At 43.6% G+C, this 22,206-nt stretch overlaps 2 protein-coding genes across 6 annotated transcripts; one reads left to right on the top strand and one right to left on the bottom strand.

Annotated features, from left to right (window-relative positions):
• The first annotated feature begins 11,089 nt into the window (after positions 1-11,089).
• On the top strand, positions 11,090-18,846 carry psip1a (PC4 and SFRS1 interacting protein 1a). Of its 4 annotated transcripts, XM_057036462.1 has the most exons (18): positions 11,090-11,168; positions 11,335-11,398; positions 11,730-11,814; positions 11,992-12,068; positions 12,483-12,621; positions 12,891-12,965; positions 13,193-13,276; positions 14,218-14,265; positions 14,392-14,452; positions 14,612-14,696; positions 14,966-15,161; positions 15,244-15,302; positions 15,376-15,431; positions 15,518-15,588; positions 15,722-15,823; positions 15,935-16,136; positions 17,230-17,326; positions 18,347-18,846. In XM_057036462.1, the coding sequence occupies exons 3-18, from the start codon at positions 11,743-11,745 to the stop codon at positions 18,375-18,377; spliced, it is 1,455 nt and encodes a 484-aa protein (XP_056892442.1). In that variant the 5' UTR covers positions 11,090-11,168; positions 11,335-11,398; positions 11,730-11,742; the 3' UTR covers positions 18,378-18,846. The 4 variants fall into 4 exon arrangements, with proteins under 4 accessions (XP_056892442.1, XP_056892443.1, XP_056892441.1 ...); XM_057036463.1 differs by lacking the exon at positions 11,090-11,168 and having other exon boundaries at positions 11,336-11,495; positions 13,123-13,276; XM_057036461.1 differs by lacking the exon at positions 11,090-11,168 and having other exon boundaries at positions 11,339-11,495.
• A 53-nt stretch (positions 18,847-18,899) lies between these two features.
• snapc3 (small nuclear RNA activating complex, polypeptide 3) lies at positions 18,900-21,956 on the bottom strand. Of its 2 annotated transcripts, XM_057036466.1 has the most exons (9): positions 21,691-21,955; positions 21,275-21,352; positions 21,106-21,184; positions 20,910-21,014; positions 20,691-20,840; positions 20,523-20,605; positions 19,792-19,950; positions 19,289-19,396; positions 18,900-19,219 (listed from the first exon to the last, which is right to left on the bottom strand). In XM_057036466.1, exons 1-9 carry the CDS (start codon positions 21,921-21,923, stop codon positions 19,072-19,074), a joined length of 1,143 nt encoding a protein of 380 aa, XP_056892446.1. In that variant the 5' UTR covers positions 21,924-21,955; the 3' UTR covers positions 18,900-19,071. The 2 variants fall into 2 exon arrangements, with proteins under 2 accessions (XP_056892446.1, XP_056892445.1); XM_057036465.1 differs by having other exon boundaries at positions 20,691-21,014; positions 21,691-21,956.
• Between the last annotated feature and the right edge of the window lie 250 nt (positions 21,957-22,206).

Below are 22,206 nucleotides of genomic sequence, written 5' to 3'. Positions count from 1 at the left end.
AGAATCAACATGATCAAAATTGGACTTTGAAATGAAGCTTTTTAAAATACAAAAATATTGTGTAACTCTTCAAAAAGTCAGATCCTATTTTGCCTTGGAAATATTGTAAATAAAAATGAAAGCTTATGATTGCATTTTCCCGTCATTGTTAGTACCAACGTGTTACACATTTTAAGCATTTTATCTGAATGAGGACATCAGCCATAAAAATAAAAATAAGCCCCGATAACCTGACACTCTCATCCAAGTGTCTATTTGATTTTTATTTTCTTCCACAGCTGATACCCCAGGCACAATGCATTCTGGGACGGCTGCCCATATCTTTGAGAACCTAGCTTGTAGTTTTTCAGAGCATGGGTGCAAATAATATATCATTTCTTACAAAAAAAACCCAAAACGTTTTTACTTTTCATTATAATCAAATCTACAGGTTTCTCAGTGCACAGTGGAGCTCCATTGTGCTCATTTCTGTTTTGTTGTTTTTTTAAAAAGGAGGTCAAAATTGTAATAATAAACACAAATATAATGTAAAAGTGTTCTGCACTTGAACACTAACCTTACCGTTCCCTTTAGAGGCAATTATGACAAGCTTTCCTGTCTTTGCTGACTCTGAAGAAAGAAAAATGTATAGATTTTGTTCTCTAATGACTACTGCTTTATTCATTATTTAGAAAATGATTTGTAAGAAACTGATGGGGGGGGGGGGGGGGGGGGGTGAGGGTCCGCTTTGATTAATATTTGCAGTAATTTGCACAGCCTAACTGCACTGCCAGGCTGGAGTTAATCAAGCTCTTTCTGAGGAGCCGGTGGCGCAGACGCGCGCAAACACACACGCGCCTTTTCCCCCCACATCGCCACAAACAAGCAGAATCGAGCAAACACAGTCATCCACGCCGGTCTGCTGTGCGGCCGGTGAGAGCCAGCGCAGCGGCGTGCTGCCCTGCGATGGCACCGGTGACTGCTTTATCAGCATCGCATCATTTATGTTGCCTTAATTAGGTCCCCATGGTTGAAGCTGGCTGGTAGCAGTAGCCGGTCCTACGAAGGGAGAGTGGGAGGATGGAGAGAGAAGACAGAGGGAACAGAGGGAAAGATGGTCCTCACAGACGCAGTCACGCTAACGCGCCCTCAGCACTGGCACCAAACTGAGTCGGGGGCATGTCATAATTAATGTTAGTGAATTATTAATGCAGCTGTCCTTGGCTAGCTTGCGTGTGTGGCTCTTGTGATTTTTGCATGTTCAGCCGCAGCCTCCTGCGATTTTCACAGCGCAAACATTCACTCCGGGCGGCCTCTTTCAAATTCCTTCTGCAGGGAGGACAAATGTCATCTGAAACCCGGAGCAAAACTCAGCGGCCGCAAGGCCCCACAACAGCCAGCCTACCTGCTCATTAGCTCGGAGCCCCGACCGGGGTCAGGGGGTCAGGCGGGGGAGAGTCGCAGCATGCCGAAGCGGCGGTGCACAGGGGCCGAAGCGCAGGCAGTCCTGCAGGCCCCACTGTTGCGTTATTAGCTCACAGGCATGCTAGCGAGGGCCGGTACAGGTCACACACTATATGATCCACTGCAGCTCCTTGGAGGATGCTACACACTCTGTAATGGACACAGATGGTACGCAGCGAACAGCAGAATAACAAACAGGGTAAACTCAAAGAGAGAACCTGCAAGATAGAGGAGAGAACCTCTCTCTCTCTCTCTCTCTCTCACACACACACACACGCACACACACACACACACGGTGAGTGTATTAAGATCAATATTCACAGATCCCATCAGCAGCCAGGTTCTCTATATTACGTTCAATATTCCTCCAGGTGTAAATGATTCACTTTCATTACTTTCCTTCAAAATTCAGTCAGGCACACACACAAACACACAGGGACACGCATTCAGACACACACAGTAACACAATTATTTCCTCAGTTGTTTTAAACAACGCATAATGGTGCAAATATACTATATAGTACTTCAAACAATGGAACATTTATTTTTTACTTTTTCAAAATATATTTGGTTGTTTGCGGCTCCATTTTATGTCGTCCTTTCACAATTTTAGGATTTTACATTTATTATTTAAATTTGACAAAAACACAAAGCCACTTTGGAAAGCAACAGAACACAATAATATTACTAGAAAAAACTTACATTAATTAATTAAATAGCTGCACAAAGGCCTCCAGAAGGACCTTGTGTGTTTCTTCTTGAAACTGATAATACCAAATAACATTATTTATCTAAAATAAACAAAGTTAAGTGATAGTAAAGGTGCTGCGGAGCTTCACTACTATACCCATTAATTATGCTGAACAAGTTCCTTTAGGCCTACATTACAATGATTCATGTTCGTGGTTAGAGAAAAATCCCCCCCCCCCCCCAAAAAAGCACACATGCTCAGTCACACGCTGGTGTGTTCTAATCCCTAACTAATCTAATCTCAGCTGATTTTATGTTTCAATGTTGCCACATCTGTGGCGCGATTTCAGAAAATAAAAGCATTTCACATCCAGTCAGCAGCATTATTTATGCATCTGAAGCAATGAGGGGATAATTATGCTTTTTGAACGCACGTTACCGAGACACCGAAAGGCCTGACAAGTAGCACTTTTATTTTTCCTTTAACACACCCTATACAGAATGTAGTTAAACTCCCCTCAAGACATTTAAATTGCTAATGACCATATCTTCAATATCATAGAGACAATAAATAATTTAGACAAGTGTCCAGTCGGCATAATTCATTAACTCGGGCTCAAATCCTCCTTTATTTCCAATCTGCTTAACCTTGAAACACTTTAATCCGTGATGTTAAATGTGATATAATTGTAATTATGGCAGCAGTACTGACTATTTAAACCAGATCAAGGATGAGAAAGACCGCGGCACTGATAGCCACAGCGGTAATCAGTAGAAGGCGAGGCTTTAAATGGGCCAAATCCTCCGGGACCAGCGTGGCCCTTGAAGAAGAGCTTAAGACTCCTCTTCAAACGTCAAAACGGGGAGGGGGGAAGCACGATACTTTCTAGGTTTGTTTCAAACCACCTCTGACACTTACTGCATGTGTTTACGCTGTCAGGCGCCTGTTGTGTTTTTACTGTAAAATTAATTCATTTTGTCCGACAGCGCCGCTGAAGCCAAACGCAACCCATCGCAACGCCGCCCGCTGCTTTTTGTGCATCGGCGTTGTCCGGGCGTTGGAGCATTCTGCGTCACTCTTGCATCAGTGAGTTTTGAATAAAGAAATGTTTTCTCCCCGGCGTGTCTCCGGAGGTCGGAGTGTAGCCCGGACGCAGGTGGAGCCGGGGTTGAGGCCTGGAAAACATGCGCCTCGGAGAATTTACTGTGTGGTCGTGAGTCACTGAAAGTGCTGTTTGATAGCAGTCTGGTATGAGTCCAGTTGACTTTGACCGGGAGTGTGAGCCGTGAAGAGGGGCGCTTCTGTGCGTGGTGGTGGATGATGGCCAGGACGGCCGCCCTCCGTGTTTGTGCTGCAGCGAGGTCGACTGTCAGCGTGGCGTCTGCACAGCCACCTCAGCCCGGCTGCTGAAGAACAGGAAAACCACTGCAGGGAATAACAAGTCCAAGAGGCTGGATAAATCAGGTCTCTATCCACAAAAGTCTAGAATCAACATGAAGAATGTCAATGTTTGCTCAGGAGGAGAAAAAGACAGAAAGACGTCTTAAAATATACATTTATTCAGAGTCTGTGCGAGATCAAACAGCAAAATTGATCTTCTCTTCCCTCAACGCTTGCTCTGCTCCCTCCCTTCAGTTCCACCACTCACCAAGTATTGACTTTCCACACGGGCCATCGCCGTGACGACTCCAGGCTGGCCCGCTGTCACCTCTCCTCAGGCCAGAACTCGCACTATTATGGGATAGGGTTCATTTGACTGCCTTGGGCAATGATGCGTTCAGGGCAGAGCGCACGCACACACACACACACACACACACACACACACACACACACAATCATTAACTCCTCAGCTGGTTCTTCCCACTGTAGTGAGCAACTTTGTCAAGGACCAATATCACATCTAACAGTCTAAAAGGACAATATACCCAGAATTACCCAGAATTCTCTGGTTGGCAAATGGCTTCAATTTACTAAAGATAGATAATGTGAGTTTAGTCTAAGGTCACAAAATGATGTTACCCTGTGTTAACACCAAGAATAGAATAGAATAGAATAGAATAGAATAGAATAGAATAGAATAGAATAGATATTTCAATGAAAATAAATACCTTTTTGGTCTTGTGGGACTATTTTCTCCTGCGGATGTATACATCTGATTTGAAAGAACATATCTAAAAAATTTTAAAACACTGATTGATCTGAAAAGTTATATGCTGAAGTGGGTACTAAGATTTGTTATAGTTACACTTTCTTTGGACTTCTTTTTCTTACTTTTTTGACTATCTAACGCTTTCACCAGACAGAAAACTTCTCTAAGTAGAAAAGTTTTTAAACTTTAGACGTTTATGCATGTAACACAGTTAATTCATCCACCTAAAGGAAATATGTTTATATTGATAATAGCATTCTCTATTTGATTTTTAATTTTATTTAACAGATGATCTCATAAGTGAAGATGTGCTGTCTGGACGGTGGCTGTGGCACAGATATGGATACGGCAACTCCGACAGAGGCAGAGTTCAGATTGGCCGGAGACGAGGATCAATACCACAGGAAGAGATAAAGCCAATGATGGGCATCCCAGACATCTGACTGAAGTAAATTACAAAGTAAATTACATTAAAACCTCAGGCACTCCTTCAGCATTAAAAAAAAAGGTGTGATGGGAGACAGGGATGCGGGTGGGGAAGGTTTTAAGCTAGAAGTTGGCACTTTAGCTTTGGAGTGGCTCCAGATACATCAGGATGTTTGATTTTACAGATGAAGGTCTGCTTAGTTATATTTGTTGCCATTACAGTACAGTTTTTCCACTCACCAATGTATTTGTAAAAAGATATTTACATGAAGATGATGTTTATATTTGGGGACACATCTTACATTGTGGCGTTCTAATTATTATAGATGCTGTGTCTAAATCAAGGATTATGACATGGAATACAAATATTATTCCATAAAATAATCATAGTGAAGCCTGCATGAGTGTCAGAGTCCATTTTTTAGGTCTGTATGTTAATGGTGTTTAAAACCTAACAAGGTTCGATTGAATGCCAAACAGTTCACTTCTACATTGTGAACCTATTTTAGACCAAGCAACTAACAGTTCTAAGAATATAAAAACTGTGAAGTGTGGTAAATAGGCCACAGATGTAGCAGAAGCAGTCTTTCTTTGCTCCATCTCCTTGACACAATGCCTCGCACCAGAGCCAGCGCGTTCACAATCTCCTCCGCAGTCCGTCCTGATGGACGTCCACCTCCCCCAGCCTGTGGCATGACAGCGTGCACGTAGGTGACCGGTGGGTGGCCCCTTGTGAGAGCCAGCCTGGAGGTCAGCCGGTCCCTGTCCCTACGAGGCAGTCCTGCCGCGGGTCACCTGCTGCCCACTTCCCCCTCGTTATTTATCTCTCGCTGACGGTTCATTCCTCTTCCTGTCAAAGCCCCTCCTCTTCTATCACCCCACTTTCTTCTCTCGTCTGTTGAGTTTGGCACGGAGCCTCCCATGCTTTCGCCAATACCGGCTACCAGGGCCAAGGCACGCTGAGCCGACCTCGTTGCATCACCCTCATCCTGGGTCATACGACATCCAGGTTCAGGAGCCTCCCTAATGATGGAGGCCGGGCCATAGACCCAAGAGTGCAAGTCCAAAGCGTGTGAGTTGCTCTGACCAGCTGGAGGGGCGTCTCTCAGTGGTCCGGCGGAGAGGTAATTACTTCCCCAAGTTGGTCCTGGAACTGGACTTCTTGGCCCCTTAAATCTCCCTGGACCGGCTGGGACGCAGCACCCCCTTTCATTAGGAGGTTGAGGCTCAAAAACAGACAAAGTGAAGGCCCTCCTTTGGCCAGTGATAAATTGGTCCACCTCGCGGGCTGGGAGGGGGTGGAGAATGACACTCAGAGGACATGGAGGGAATGAGGAAGTCACAAATACAGAGCAAGAGAGGAGTGATTCTCCAGGATAAAAATATCTCAAGCTGCGAGGGCTGAAGAGAGCTAGCATAAGGGCCGTCGCGGTCATTTGGCCTCGTACTTAGGAGGATCAGTGGGAGTTTGGACATCAAGGACGCAGCCTAAGGTCTGACCATGTGGTGGGTCCTAATATCAATGTCCCATGCACTGATCAGAGGCAAATTATCACTCTCATCTTTGCGATAATGTGAAAACTGGCCGGCCTTTTTCTGTACCGTCCACTACCTCCCAGGGATCAGAGCTGGTATAAAGCGACAAAGTACGTAGGAAAAAAGCACTGAGCGAACGCATAATTAGCAAGCGGCTTCATGTAACCACCCTTTGATTTATAATTCAGCAATAGCAAGAACCCCTGCAACCCAAGGCTAGCGCTCCTCTGAATTAGCCCAGCGACTGGGAGAGGCTGCAGCAAGAGGGGGTAGAACCTGGCTAATTTGTGCTCTGTTTGAGGTGGGTTTAAAAAGGGGAAGGAGACGTGAGGTCCATACCTAGAGCCGGTGGGCATGGGATCACAGAATACGCCACACAGGCTTGTGCAGGTTCCTCTGATGAGATGAAACAACGAGTGAGGCGGTAAATGGCGGGAGAACTTTACAGAGAAAAGTTGCGATGAAAGGTACACACAGACTGATTAGCCCACAGCAGCATGTGCTTAAAGATCATTTTACGGTTTTCAACCTGTGCCTGATGTGGCTATCCTTGGGAATAAGGCGCGATTATTCCCCCTCCAACTGCATCTTTGATAAGAGAGGCTTTTCTGTCAGCAGTGGCCTCCTTTTTCCTCCGCTCTGCTCGGTACATGCTGGATTCTTTTTGGCTCCCCACGGGTCCAATGATCCCCAGATCATCCTATATTCTGACGCCCTCATAAAGCTAATGTGCTGATTTTACGTTTTCAACCTGCCATGATCCCCCCACAATCCCCTCAGTTCCCTGCGATTCTGCATTCACACTCAAGCGAGGATCCACTTGCCGCTTTGATCACAGTCCCCCGTTAAAGGTTTAAAACGTCTCAATTCCTGACGATTGTTGGGGCCTCTGTGGTTTACTTTAAGCATTTCCCCATGCCCCTTGTCCAAATTCACCGCTGCTAAATGAGGTACCCTCACTCCCAGCTTCCCATCCCAGCGCTGCTTTCAAGTTACCCCCGATTGGGTGCCGCGGCTGTAAGCCCTAGATTTTGTCTCCTCCATCTTTGTCAAGCCCATTTGCCAAATACAAAAAAGAGCCAGTAAGCTAGGTCTTCATTTCTGCTCTCCGTTGTAATCCTCAGATCTCCCACTCTCTCAAAAATCAATGCAAAGGTTGAGATGAGGTGAAACCGCCTTCTTAACTCATCGGGCTGGGGAGCGATAAAGTCTTAGGATCACTTTTTTGCAATCACTGTGGCTCCATGATGAAACTAATTGTCGTATTACGTGCGGCCTCGCTCAAAATGTCCTTTATCAACAAGCGGATAAAACAAAAGACCTCAACAAGATGCTGCTAGTTTGTAGTGCGTTACTTTTCTGAAACACAAATGAAGTGGAGTGTGTTTCCCTTCTGTTTTGGCAAAGAAGTACATTTATTTTCATTTCTTTTGGATGCCTCCTATCTCTGTTTCTATTTATCTTTATTTTCTGATTTTAGCTCTGTCTTACTCAAGGAGGAAACACCCTCGCGAGCTGAATTTATGTTTTATTTTTGTCATTTTTCTTTACACTTTTTAAAGAAGTGTTATATAGATCAAGATTCCCCGCAGATCCATTTGAGTATTTCATTTACAGCACATTTAATTGAGCAAAGTGATTTCACATACTTCTACACCTGGGCGCGTTCCTAAGATGTCATAAAGAAGTGAAACCTGCTGCCTGGGGCAGGAAATCTGCAGTCCAGCTCTGACTAATGTCAGACTGACGGAGGCTCCAAAACAGTTGGATGGGATGTTCCTCTACAACCCTCTGCCCCGCGGTCCGCCGTCATAATTAATATGTTGTTGTATCAAAGTTGAAGCTTTTGCCTCTGAAATGTCCCACACCCGCCCCCCCTATTGAACACCTGACCTCCAAGCAGCTGAAGGTTGCTCTGAAAACTTGGCACGGCCTCGAGTGAAAACATCTGCTTTCCTCGCAGGCGCGGACCGGCGCGGACCCCAACGTCTCAGCCGGCTCCCACGGCTTCGAGAGCAGAGCCTTTCTTCTGTCCTCACACGCTGACCCCCACATTTATAACCCCGCCGCTGCTGCCACCACAGCAGAGAGCTACTCAAGCCTTGGGCTGGCGGCCTGGGCCTCTCCATCACCTCTCTCCCCCCGTCCGCATGTAAGACCATGCCAGTGTGGTCACTTTACTGCTGAGAGGACTGCTCCTGTCTTGTTATCCCCTCATCACGGCCTGCGGAGAGGAGGGGGGGAGGGCAGGATGAGACTGGGGGGAGGCGAGGAGGGAGGGAGGGGGGAGAGGAGGCATCTGTGCTGCTCCCACAAAGCGGCGACTGTTGGAACATTGACAGAAGCATCTGTCACGGCCTGCTTTCACACACTCACCTGCTGTCCGAGGGCCCGACTGTCTTTCTCTCTTACACTCTCTCACTCTCTCTCTCTCTCTCTCTCTCTCGTTTTTTCTCTCTCTATCTTGCGGAGTGTGTGAAGCTCTCGGACGCCTCCTTTGGAAGTCCTCAACCGTAATGAGTGAGAATCTTTAATCCCAGGTCGGTGGCGGGGAAAGAAATTGAAAGTAAGTAAACAGTGCCTGACTAGTATCATCTAAGAAAATGAGCTTTAAACAGAAAAATGTTATGAGGATTCAAAAAACATGTGAATCTATTTTGCACTTCTTTAAAAACTAATGCTGAGTCTCACATATTTCACTAAGAGAAAAGATTTACTGTCAAATGAACGCAATTAAAAAGTTGTAATTGTAGATGCAGTTCATCCACATAAGGGACATGCGACAGGTACAAGGATTAAAAGGTTTGTAACTTAAATGCCCCATAAGTTGAACATGTTGCTATATAACACAGTCCATCCTATATGTGTTTGGATTTCATGCTGTTTTGGTTTAAAATAGTTTTTTGTATTGCATCTATGACCACGGGTTATTTTTTTAAATGACTATTATTTACAATCAATTTTAAACACCAGTTCATTGGATTTTAAATATGTGATGTAATAATAAATTCTGTGAAAATGCCTAATTTCTTTAGCCGGGCATCTGTGATAATGTGTAATAGCTGTAGAGTATAATGATATTATAGGACAATAAATTCTATTGTTTTGCACAACTCTTCTGCTCCTTTTTGGCCTCAGATCATCGCGTCCTTGCCACCTTGAGCAGCATTTCCTAACTGCAGCTTTGCTAATGAATGCACTGACCTGTCTTTTGCAACCAGTTTATCTTTCTCCAGTGGCAACCCTGTCCATCCCCCTAACACGCTGAAGGGTTGCCAGCAGTAAAGGGAGAGATGCCAATCCACGGGTATGACACGTGCATAAAACACACGCAAGCTCAAGGACGCCATCCCTCACGGAAGTCCAAGAAAGGTGCCCTTCAGCTGATGCCACACAGGAGAATTTAAAAACAACTTCTTTTCTAGAAGTTCTATTCTGTTTTTTGTTTCTGTTTCGATTCTTCTTTTCCTCTGTATATTTCCAAAAATGGCCAAAGGACAGCGCCAAAGCAGGAGGACAACTGGTTCTGGTAATATACAGTATGAGCCTCTGTAGGCATGTGAGCAAGGATCCATTAAAGAAGAGAGGTAGGTTAACAAATGAGCAAGGAAAGACAGCGAGACACCGCGGCCCTCCGAGACGGAGTGGTTTGGGATGTTCTGCCAACAGCTCGTCTGCCGGGGTGAAGGATACACACTCACATTTGTGTCCGCACACTAAAACACTGTCATCTCTCTCTCTCTAGGTCCGTCCCTGGTCTCTGTTTGAGCCATGTGTCTGAGCAGGTACCCCACTAAGCTGGCCAGGGTCCAACATGGAGGTCTCTCACCTCGCAGGCTGGGCAGGGGGCCCCACCAGCTCCTGTGAGTTATTCTTGGACCTGGGCTGCATAGCGCCCATCTTCTTTTGTCTACTCCACTCTCCTATGGCCTTTGCTGCCTCCCCTCTACAGGACCCTGAGGCTGATGAGCATGTCCTTCAACTTTCAGGATCATCTTTTGTCTACAATGCAGTGGTGCTATTCATGGACGCGGCAAGCTCGTGTTTTAAAATATATTTAAATAGTTATAAATTTCGTTACACTGGAATATTGCATTATCTGTATGAGTGAATGAAACTAATAACACAATGACAATAATTCTGAATACCGTAGTCATCATTGTTAGTTAGACAATGTTTAATTCTAAACGGAATACATTGTACGAAAACAACAATTTTATTGGCGTACCAGTGACAGGCAGTAATACGCCATCTGTCCACTGGAGGTCAGTGTAAGAGAACAGCTGATTTCAATTCATCTGCCAAAGTGATACAAAAAAAAATTACATTAGCAAGTTAAAAAATGGCATATTTTTTGCCATTAGCGACAAAAAATATACACATCTGCCCACTATATATATAGTTATTAAGTACAAGTGCACAAGAGAAGAAAGCTGGAAAAGTGGGCTGCAGGTTAATTTTAGGTATTTTATAGAACTTCACATAGTTCTATGCATTTTGAAGCGGAGAGCATCATTAAAGTCTGACGAAACACATTTAATGTGAAATAAATTGACAGACATGATGCACGAAGTGAAACGACCGAGGCCGGCAGGACGGTGCGTGTATACACGTCAGAGAAAAGTCTCCAATAACACCAGAAATGGTCACTAGATTTGTCGCTGCTCGCATTTTTTTTTAAAAACGATTCGCTTAAAGTGTCACAAAATCATAACTAATGATCATGTCATAACTAAGTACAGCAACAAAACTGACAATACTGGAAAAATTAGATTATATGTCAGTAGGTTCCGGTGTTTGGAAACAGCCAATAGACATTAGACATGAAATACGCATGCGCGGTGGTAAACGCCCACTTTTTTCAAAGACGTGTGCTGCGGAAGGTCTTTGCGGCCGGAGAGATCCAGTGTTATTATTCTCATAGTAAGCCGAATTAATATATATTTGTAATAACTTCAGATCAGCGTTTGAATAAAATGTATTTTTACCTCTGCTATTTCTGAAATTTGTACTCAGCTAATGAAAAACAACACGTGTAACGAAGTACAATTAGATTGAACTCCCCCCATTTTTTCACCTGTTGGTACAGTCGGTCGACGTCCTGCGCGGGATTGAAAACGTGCGTCTGTCCAGGAGGAGTGGCGCTGTTTCTGGTAAATAAGTGCTTTCCTTCGACAACTCTACCTAAATATCTAATACACCCAATCTGGAGTTTTTATAGACGTTAGCCGAAAGTGGGCCCGATAAAAGGTAATTGACATTGGTTCGGCGACTGAATTGCTGTATGTTTGTTAGCATCCATTGATCATGTTCCTGTGTGTTCAACTAGCTTGTTTTCCCAGCTTAATATCAGTAACATTAACCTTCATATAAGTTATCATCCACAGTGTTTTTGTTGCTGTAGTCTTGACGAACTTTAGTTTTATTTAGGCGGTGACACTGTGAATATGTTCAACGTGTGTCTTTTTTATTTTAAAAAAACAGGTATTTATTAAACATGGCTCGAGATTGGAAGCCTGGTGATCTGATCTTTGCCAAGATGAAGGGTTATCCACACTGGCCTGCAAGAGTGAGTCTCTCCTGAATTTTAATATGGAACCCAAGACACAACGAATGCCTATTGCATATCATGTACAGCAGGTGTGCTGTTAATATCCGAGGAGCAGGAGATTTGGCTTTTCGCTGCATTGTTTTGCTCTTGTGCTACATTGTGCTGATGGATCTGTTTTTGTCATTTGTCTTGCAGATCGATGAGGTTCCCGATGGTGCTGTGAAGCCATCCAATATCAAATACCCCATCTTCTTCTTCGGGACCCATGAAACGTTTGTAACAGACTGGGAAAATAATATTTGGGGGGTTATTACTAATCAGTACAGCAGGACAACTTTCAATATAACGTGTTTGTGTGGTCACAAACACGTTATATTGAAAGTTGTCCTGCCGTTACCTCCATTCTGCTACTTCAGTATGACTACAACTGAAACTGCACGCTAAAGTGCAATGTCAGTTTTTAGTTTGATGCAAACGTTCGGTTGTGGCATTTTAAACGTATAACGCTTACCTTTCCGTTATGTTGCTAGATGTAGGATTTTAAGGTTACACTTCTGTTTAAAAATAAATAAATAAATACTGCTACTACATTATTGCTAGATTAAAAATATGTGCCCCAGTGCCTGCCTGTGAGTTCCTGATGTTATAACAGTTTAATTTTCATACTTATCGTTGATTTTTGACAGTGCGTTTCTTGGCCCAAAAGACATCTTTCCGTATCAGGCCAACAAAGAGAAGTACGCCAAGCCCAACAAACGCAAAGGCTTCAATGAAGGGCTGTGGGAGATCGAGAACAACCCGAAAGTGGAGCTTACTGCACCAAAGGTAAAATGGCGGTGTAGCGCTTCAGCGGTGACGTGGCAAATGTAGCCATATTAAACGGTCCTTGCTTTAAAAATGCAGTATTAAGAAAATCCACACACACGCTTGTTTGATGTAACGCATTTCTACATTGAGAGAAAGTAAAACTATAGTTACAATTAAAACAAGCTTGGTTAATAGTGCAGTTATTGGGACTTCTTGTTAACTGACCTGATCTATACATTGACATTCACTTTATTTGCTTTAATTAAATTTTGCCTCTCTGCGGGAAGCCGGTGGCCCAAGACACTTTTGCCAACAAGAATTCCGACAGCAGCCCCGAACGAGAAGAGGACGGAGATGACAAGGTGACATGACGGCTCAAACTGAAGTCTGCGAGCACATATCACGACTCCTGCCATGTTCCTGTGCTGTCAGCTTCTCTCTTCTTTTGCTGTTTTTTTCTACTCTTTGTCAGATGAAACATCCGCTTAGTTAATATTTAAAGCCCCTTGTCTGCAACAGAAGGATACTGGATACCTTTCCCCTTTCCCCCACCACACTGCATCCTATGATGTGTCTTGGGTGCATTCAGGTCCCAGGAAGTGAGGCTGAGAATGAGGAGGAGGAGCAGGAGGAAGGGGCTGTGATCTCTGAGCAGGGTCCTCAGAACCAGGATGTACGTACTTTGCATGTTGGGACCCTTTAAAGCGGTGAAGGTGGCCCCGTTCCCTCCCATGTGGGAAAGCATGTGACACGAGTTCTGGTGGGAGGTCGTGGTCTCGTCTTGATGTTTTGAATAGAGTTCCTTGTTCTGGGTTCGGTGAGGTGATTTACAGACAGATACATTTGCAGGGATTGAAGCAAAGAATCTGTTAAAGTCTTGATTGGTTTGGATCCAGCTGGGGTTTTTTCCTGGGATACTAATTCTATATGTGATTTCCAGAAATAGCATTTGTCTTTCTTTTTCCTTGATATCAACACATGTGATCCACAGTTTCTGTCTATCCTCTCTACATATTCAGCAAGTTTCTGTCTGGAGTTCGTTTTTGATTTTCGCATGCACAACTTTCTCTGTTCCGGAGAAACGGACTCGTTTATGCATCTAATGAGTGTTGACTTTTATCTTTTTCTTTCTGCTTTTCTAAGCTTGTCCAAATTCCTCGTGTATCAAAACATAATATTAAATATTTCAGTTTATATCAATCCATGTATCTTTAAATCTGTTGAATTGGCAATTGAGTTTTCACTACGTGTTATTTGATATTCTTATTTGTGATAGTGGAATTTGGACACATGCTTTAACTGATCTAAATACTGCATACAGTTTGAATGACAAAGATGTGTAATAAAGTTTATATTTGGCGACATGAATATAGATTGTAAGAATTTTAGTCTGTATTTCCAGTACAGAAATAAATAGTGTTTACATGTAGATATTACAAATTGAACTTAACTTAAGAAATATGAATATAAAATGGTTACACTCCGTACCGTTTAATATTTTAAAGGTTGTCCACTTTAGATGCGTATTTGTCTTTTTTGTTGTCTGATTTATATAAAAATAAGATATTTGATAATTGAAAACTAACCTGTTTTTTATTTTTGGGCGTGGAACAGAAAGAGTCCTCTGATGTACCTAAGGCCAAAAGAGGAAGAAAGAAAAAGGTGGGAAGTTGTATTATCTGGAGTGTTTTAACTTGATTTTGAATGGAGAAAAACGGTTGAAGATGGGTGATTGATTTATTTATTTTTAAATCTGACATTATGTTTTCCTTTTTGTTTTTGTCTCAGACTGATAATGAACAAGAGACTGAAAAGGATGATGCTCCAGGAAGCCCCGCTAGTCACTCAGGTAGTCCTCCTCACTGCTTCTCATTTGTTCTAATCATGGATGGATGGAGGTACACAGTTAACACACATCAGACCAGATATTCACGGCATTTATAGATGTAAGACACTATTGATTATCTAGGATATATCAGCATTCCTGTGTGGTTTGTTTCCTGATCAGGTGGAGAAGGTCCAAAAAGAAGAGGCAGGAAGCCCAGAAGTGAGAAGCTACTTCTGCTTCAGGAACAAGGCTCAGGAAGCGACATGTAAGTGCACACGCACTTCAGATATTGGAGGCTGTATGGCCACCTTTTAAAGCTGACGTGGCTTGGATAAAGTGTCAAATCGTCACTCAGTGTTGCAATTTAGGCCAAATTTCTAGGCGTATTTTTAGTTTGAGCCATCTCCGTGGCATTTTAATGTAAATTTTGTCATTTTGCTAATAAACAGGGAATTTATACACACAAACAGACACACAACCCTTGCAGTTTTCCAGGATGCAGCTGAGCCTAACCCCAGCTACCTTCATTTGCAGGGACTCTGCAGAGTCTGACAGAAAGAGAAAGAGAGCAGCAGAGGACAGATCTAAGATGGGAGAGGGGGAGAACAAAAGGGAGGAAGGCACCATAAAAGATGGCGACGGGAGGGAGCCTGATGCCAAGAAGAAGAAACAGTCGAAGGATGACTCTTCCTCAGACTCTGACGATGAAGACGAGGACGACGACGAAGAGGCAAGTGTGCAGATGTGTGATGCAGCAGCTGTCTGTAACAAAGAGAAGAGTCGGTACAATTGGCCCTTTCTTTTAACCCTAGAAAACCAAAGGCAGAAAGATACACTCAGAAATGGACAAAGAGATGCGCCGGCTCAGAGAGTACGTACAGCATTTGTGACAACTGCAGTTCAAACACGTCAACCTTGATTACTTGATGTATATATTTTTTCAGTCAAAACAAAGATGATGGGAACAAAAATGATGAGAGGGCCGGCGTCAAGAAGAAAGGTCGGCATCCAATTCAGAAATGCCGCTGAAATGTACCTTTAACCGGAGCCATGGCAACTAGATTCATCGTTTATTTTCTTGTGCAGAAATATCCACTGACCTGAAGCTCCAGAGATTGCACAGTGAAATCAAGATTTCACTGAAAATTGACAGGACGGTAAGGTCATCGGTGATCAGGGGTTACTGGATGGGTGCAGATTTTATTTTCAGAGACAGATTCCCCTAGAAAAAGTGCATGTGTTTAGATAAACGAGCATATTTGATGGACTCTTCCACTCACTCCTCACCAGGATGTGAAGAAGTGCCTGGATGCGTTAGATGAGATCGGCACCCTGCAGGTCACCACTCAGCACCTGCAGAAGCACAGCGAACTCATCGCCACGCTGAAAAAGGTTCCTTCTGTCGTGTAAATGTTGTAACTGCTAATTGACTGAGGCTTGCCTTAGACTGCTGTGTTACCGTTGCTGTGATTCTATACCTTTGACTTTATCCCCGTGTTGTAGATTCGTCGGTTCAAGGCGAGCCAGGACGTCATGGACAAGGCCACCATGTTGTATAACAAGTTTAAGAGCATGTTCCTGGTTGGAGAAGGTGACTGTGTGCTCAGCCAGGTGCTCAACAAGTCTATAGCTGAACAGCGACAGTTTGAGGAGGCGAGGAAAGGAGCCTTGAAGAGGGCAGAGCAAACTAAAGAGAACAACTCAGGTACTGTTCATTTTAGTGCCCCTCTTCAGTCATTTTAAATCATTTCTGAGGATTTGCCCGCTGCTGACGCCTCTCATGGGCTTTATTTGCACATGCACAGGATTTGGCAGTCATCACATTAAAATCAAGGTTTGCTGTGAACTTAAAGATTGTTTCCATGTCAACCCAAGTCAGGTCCCCATAGTCCAGATGTGGATTTGGCACCTAAAGGTTGCTTTAAAGTTGAAATGCATATTTTATTTTTTCGGATTTTTAAAGGTTGAATCTATGGAAACAAACGACAGTGTAGCATCACAAATGCAACCCACTCCACGTTGTGTGTCCGCTCCATCCTCTGTCGTCCATCGAAACACTCCGGCTGCCTCTTCTGTGCCTCGCCCAGTGCAGCGTCAGGAGGCAGCAGAAAGCACGGTGTCACTTTAGTGAAGGAATTTACGTATGATCACGCAATATTACCACTTTGTAGCATAAAAAAGAGAGATTAACTGCGCTGTGCTCCACCATCTGGCAAAAATAGAAGAAAGTCTTGCGTATGTATATATGTTAACCTCTCGCCCAATCTTAGGCCAATCTCAGTTTACAGCAAGTCAGAGAAGCCATTTATCTGACATCATTAGTGTTCATTTGACTGCTGTTTGTGTAGTGTAATTTGTGGCGTGTAATTCCATCAGTGTCCAGCTGGTGGCAGCTTTTTTCTGAAAGTGCTACGGGGAGATATGGAATAGGTAGATGAAGGAGGCAGAATGGTACCAATTTGAAATCTTTAGTTCACCCCAGTTAAATGGGATGAAAACCAGTTCCTCAAGAAGCCTGGCCTTTGGAGCAGGCCTCTTTTACAGGAAAATCTCATAGAATTTAAGGTCTGCTGCTTCCTCCTTGGCCAAATGTCTCCATTTACGTACTGTAGTTCGGCAAAAAAAAACTACTCTCTGTTTAGCAAAGCATGCTAAATGGATGGAAAATCCTGTTTTTCCTCAGTAACGTCTGAAGCTCAGCATGTGCCATCACATGCTTCTGTGTTCACTCATCTCTGTGGTGCATTAAGATGTGATGTACGGTAGTCTTTGTCTGTCTCCCTCACTGCCCTTTACAGACAGGATGATGAATGGTAATACCAGTCCCGAGGAGAAGAAGCAAGAGGTGGAAGGAGAAAAGCTTCCTGAAGAAACCTCAGTCGGAGAAAACCACAGGTGCATTAAAATTTTACAGACCTTTCTCACAGTGAAAGTGGAAAATAAAGAAAAGGGTCCCGGCTCTGTGTGAAACATCTTATAATGATTGATCAATCTGTTATAAAAATAGGACACAGTTATATAATGGGTCATTCAAACAGAAAACATTTTGTTGTAGTAAGAAGCCTCTTCCTTTTCTATGGCTAATAATCGTGTTTCACACTGCTAATGCACCCTGAGCACCTTGTGGGCCTTCTTTCTTTTTATTTGGTTCTAATATTCACACATCCTACATTTTCCCCTCTTAATTCTGCTTAAAGGTGTGTTTCCAATTCTGTGTTAAAGCATAAATGTTACCTTAAGAGATATTTTCTCAGGAACTGTTGGCACCTTGTCTCATGAGAAGACAGCAAAAAAACCAATTACTGGGATTCAAGCCATGTTTTTGTCCTACCAGGTAGGATCTGCTTTCCCCAAGGGAAGTACAATCCCAGGTGAAAGGGTTGTCTACCTGTATGATGGAAAACTTGGCTTGAATCCAGTCCTCAGACTGGGTCTTCCCATCCTTGCTCTAGACCACCTACTAAGTAAACTCCAAGAATTATGAACCTTCCTGCTGCTCTAAACAAAAACGTTACAGCCAATCAGAGTGCAGTGCTGGGTTTGTTGAGCGACTTCCAAGCTTGTGCATGATAAGTGGATGAGGCCTAGAACATCGATGATGGAGTTGAAAGGTTTCTGTTCTGGCATCCAGGTCAGATTCCTCGAAATTTGTCGATGAATAAATGACCGATGGGGACAAGGGACACTAGCCCTGAAGCAATGCACTGTCTCATTCATCCGCTTTATAAAAACAATCAAGCATCTTTTCAGAGGGGTGTCCAGATGTTATCACTGAGCCTGTTTACCATAAAGGTCCAATAAGTGAGAGGGAAGTAATTGCAATAATCAGATCTGACGCGTTGCCTAGAAATCCTGGAATTGCTTTTTAAACTTGTTTCAGGTTTAAAGTCTTCGTGTCATTTTCTGTTTTTTAAGTGCCCCAGCACCTCAAGAGGAGGCGACATGAACACTCCCCGTGCACGTCCAGGAGAGAAGATATGCTGCTGTACCCACAGAACCTTAGCTTAGATCCGTCCCAGTTCCTCTGATCAGTGCTTTACTTCCTGTCTCGCGCCATTGCCCAAAAGTTTCCGTTCATCGGACCTTTCCTCTCCTGTGACGACAGCCTATTTTATTTTTTTACCTCGTGCAAAAAAAAAAGCAAGGATGAAGAGTAATAACCAGTAGCGTAGCTGCACTGTGAACATAATTTAGCTGCTTTCAGTAAAAGTATGATTTGAATGTTTTCATTGATAATGCCAGTAAATTTAGAATTTCTGGATGCTTTTCAGTTTGAAGAGAAACTCACCGTTGTTCTCTCAACCATGGCTCGGTGTCTTATTTTTAAAGTTTATCATTTTTAAAATAGTTGTAAATAAGAGTATTTTTGTCTGTTGTCCTGATTTGGCATCTGATAATAAAGTAGCTCATGCATACATTAACGTGTCATCATTGATCGGGGGGAGTTGCGTCACACTAGACGAAGATCTTGGACGAGTTCCATAACTTTATTGAACATCGTGGCAAATAGAAAAATTTAAACTGGTGTGTGAAATCTTACAGAATCAAGACGTCAACAAAAAACACTAACTCGCAGACATTTCTTCAAGAAATAAATAAACTGTATCATACAGCATTAAACCGGCGTTCCGAGAGGAGCTTTAGTTGAAAGCACCACGGTCCACAAATGGGAAGGCCTGGAATTCTCCCAGCTTGTTTCCCTGGGTGTCATAGTGCAGCATTCGGAAGCACTTGTCGCAGAAGAGGCAGGGGTCGCTCGGAGCCAACCGGTCGCCGGTGGTGAACCACCTGGGGAGAAAGGAGGATTCAAAGTCCTGATTTGTTCACGCGCTTTGACTTGGAAGAACAAAAACGCACCTTCCGATGAAGACGTGGCAGACGCTGCACTTCTGCGTGGTGAACCTGTGCTTGTGTGTGAGAAGCGGATACAGTTTCTTGTCCAGGCAGTCGCTCCTGTGGGCCAGCCTGTAAAAAATAATAAAAAAATAAGTCGTTCGTGACATGAAGAGCAGCTTCTGCGAGCGTCTCCGCTGCACGAGGAGATTCCCCTGCCACTGCCCCTTTTTTTTCGCCAATTCTTGGAACCAGATTAGCTGCAAGGTCTTGTGAAGCACAGTTTAAGCCGACAAGAGAGGGCTTTATGTCAGATCTCGTAACGAGCACAGTGTCCTTCAAAATTCACGTCTCATGACAAAACCACCATATACTACGGCCCGACAGAATGAAGGTAGAGGACGTCATGGATTTGTAACAGCTGTGTAGATAATCGGTCAGATCTAGTATTTCTGTCTGCTCATAATGAGGCAAAACACAAGTTTGCGTGAGCAGAAACACTTAGTTGCAATAAAACTGGTTTTGACCTGATGTCCGTGATGATGATGAGGTGTTCGCAGTCTCCCTGGTGACAGTAAAGGTACGGGAAGCCCACTTTCACGTTCAGATCCACGAACCGCGTGTCCTCCATCTTGGCCTGGCTGAAGGGGGGGAAGTTGTGCGACTCTGCCCATTCGATGGTCGTCCTGTGACGGGAGCAAGCGCGGCTGACGTAAGAAGCTCGTCTGATTTTCAACCTGCTAACATTTGAAGCAGTTTTCCGCGACGCCTGCTGCGCTCTGGTTACGGCTCTGGGTCCTTCTTAGTAACTTAGAAGCTGAAGCGTCATCAGCTCCATTGTGTATCCTGTGCTGATGTAGAGTCTTTGATAGTTTGCCTCCCAGCGGCAAATAATCATCAAGGAAATCTGATTCCTAGATTTCAATATTACCACATTATTTTTTTTATAGGAATACTGATTAGAACTGAGTAGATACATTCATAAAACAAATGATTCGAAGAAAATGAAGTTGATTTTGTATCAAAGAATCACCATCCTACTCAGAAGTCCTGCTTGGATAACTTCAGTGTGGTTAAAAGCAGATTGAGTTCAATGATCGTCGCGTCAGTTGGGTTAGTAAACCGTAATATCAAGGATCAGATTTCTGCCTTGATGACCTCCCTTGCTAACATTCTCGGAAGAGTATCGAAACTACCATGGCAACAGAAGACTTTCTGATTCACTGCAATGTTCAAAGAAAGTCGCAGGAGAACAGACCTGCTGATGTCCACACACTCTGGGAATCGCATGTCATTATAAAACACTCCTTCAAAGTAAAAGAACGCCGACTTGAAGTGATCCTGAAACAGAAAAGAGGACTTCAAACACCATCAAGCTGGATGCCGACATGGCATTTTGGGACAAGATTGTAAAACCTTTTCTGACCTTGCTTAAGAACGAGGGAGCCGCGTCCGGATTGTTGCTGAACTCTCCGCACACCTGCAAGTCACTGACGCAGCAGATAGCGTCCCTGAGCTCTGCCAAGGTGTGGGAGCCCATCATCAGCAGAGCTGCGTGAGGCCTGATGAAGTTGAACTGCGGTGGGAAAGGGACATTAGAAAGCTGCGCAACATCGTGGAAGGAACTGCGATGGCGATACCGCACCTTCTCAATGACATCTGGGTAGAAAACGTTGATGGTCAGAATGAGCTCTCCCTCTGGGACCATGTCGTCCACCAGTTCTGGGTTCTTGCCAATGGTCAGACGCTCCTGGGGGGTCAAACATACAAGAAAGCATGGATTCAAAGGCCTGCAAGGCTGCACGGTGATATAAGATTATTCTGATTGCCCAACAACCCACCAGTTCATCCGCGTAGAGTTCGTGTCTGTTCTTGAAAAACTTTTTAGAGGCTTTGAGATCCTGCTTCTCCTTCCGTTGCCTGTCCAGAGCGAACAGAAGAGCATTGAAATGTGTTCATGTGCCTTTCGTTCTGACCCGACATGACCAGCGATAAAGAACAGAGCCATACACAAGCGTCTGCAGCGTTGAATCGGGAGGTACAACCTCTGGATCCACTTTTGCATCGTCGCAACGGAGAGACTCAACACTAGAAAGAGAAAAAAGAGGAAATTATATATTCTAATAATCGAATCACACTAATGTACAATGTTAGAAACATGAGTATAGTGAAATGCATGGAGGGATGTGCCCCAAGATTGGAATTTACTAACAATATCTACTTAGAATCATCTATTAAACTTCCATTTTAACAGCTGTGGCTTATTGAATAATACACAATAACCCACAACACGGTCACAGGAAATACCTATAGCATTTTAATGCTGCTGTATCGTTAGCGTCGTATCAACGCTGTCTATTTATCTAATAAAAAAAATAATTACGAAAATTACGAATCTAAGACAACACAATTGAACATTATTTTACTTGCAGACGGATTTCAGCTCCATCATGGTCTCGGCATTGACTCCCAACTCTTGAGCAAACTTGGCGTCGAACGCGTCTTCGTCCTCCACCTGGAAGGAGTAGTCGCTCGGTTTCAGTCTATTCAGCCACTCTGTTCTAAAAGAGCCGATATGAAAAGCTTTGGTGTTAACGTCTTGGTACTCATAATCTGGAATGTTTGTGCTGGGATCTGACGGACGCCTGGACGCCGCCATTTCTCCTGAACGCGTTTTGCGTGGAGAATTGTGGGTATTGTAGTTTTTATTTAGTGAGGAAGCCCACTCTACTCTACGGTAACTGCTGTAATTGTTTTCCCTCTCATCTTTTCATTTTCGTTCTAATAAATATGTAATAAAATATTCTTATTTTAATTCTAAAGATTAATACTATGCCCAACACTACTTGATAACGTAGATTTCGAAAATGCCCAATTATGGTAGTCACAGAAAAACATTTACATTTACCACGTTTTATCTAATGGCCTCAACAGCTATCATA

Source organism: Takifugu flavidus, chromosome 6, assembly GCF_003711565.1.
Source record: "Takifugu flavidus isolate HTHZ2018 chromosome 6, ASM371156v2, whole genome shotgun sequence".
Taxonomy (NCBI): Eukaryota; Metazoa; Chordata; class Actinopteri; order Tetraodontiformes; family Tetraodontidae; genus Takifugu; species Takifugu flavidus.
This window is presented reverse-complemented; position numbering and strand designations above follow the sequence as displayed.

Coding starts and splice junctions, on each gene's coding strand:
- psip1a (XM_057036462.1), top strand. CDS start 11,743: ATGGCTCGAGATTGGAAGCCTGGTGATCTGATCTTTGCCAAGATGAAG. Junction 12,069..12,482: donor TTCTTCGGGACCCATGAAAC/GTTTGTAACAGA, acceptor GATTTTTGACAG/TGCGTTTCTTGGCCCAAAAG. Junction 15,432..15,517: donor GGCCGGCGTCAAGAAGAAAG/GTCGGCATCCAA, acceptor TTTCTTGTGCAG/AAATATCCACTGACCTGAAG.
- snapc3 (XM_057036465.1), bottom strand. CDS start 21,923: ATGGCGGCGTCCAGGCGTCCGTCAGATCCCAGCACAAACATTCCAGAT. Junction 21,353..21,690: donor GAGCTGAAATCCGTCTGCAA/GTAAAATAATGT, acceptor TTCTCTTTCTAG/TGTTGAGTCTCTCCGTTGCG. Junction 19,397..19,791: donor ATCATCATCACGGACATCAG/GTCAAAACCAGT, acceptor TATTTTTTACAG/GCTGGCCCACAGGAGCGACT.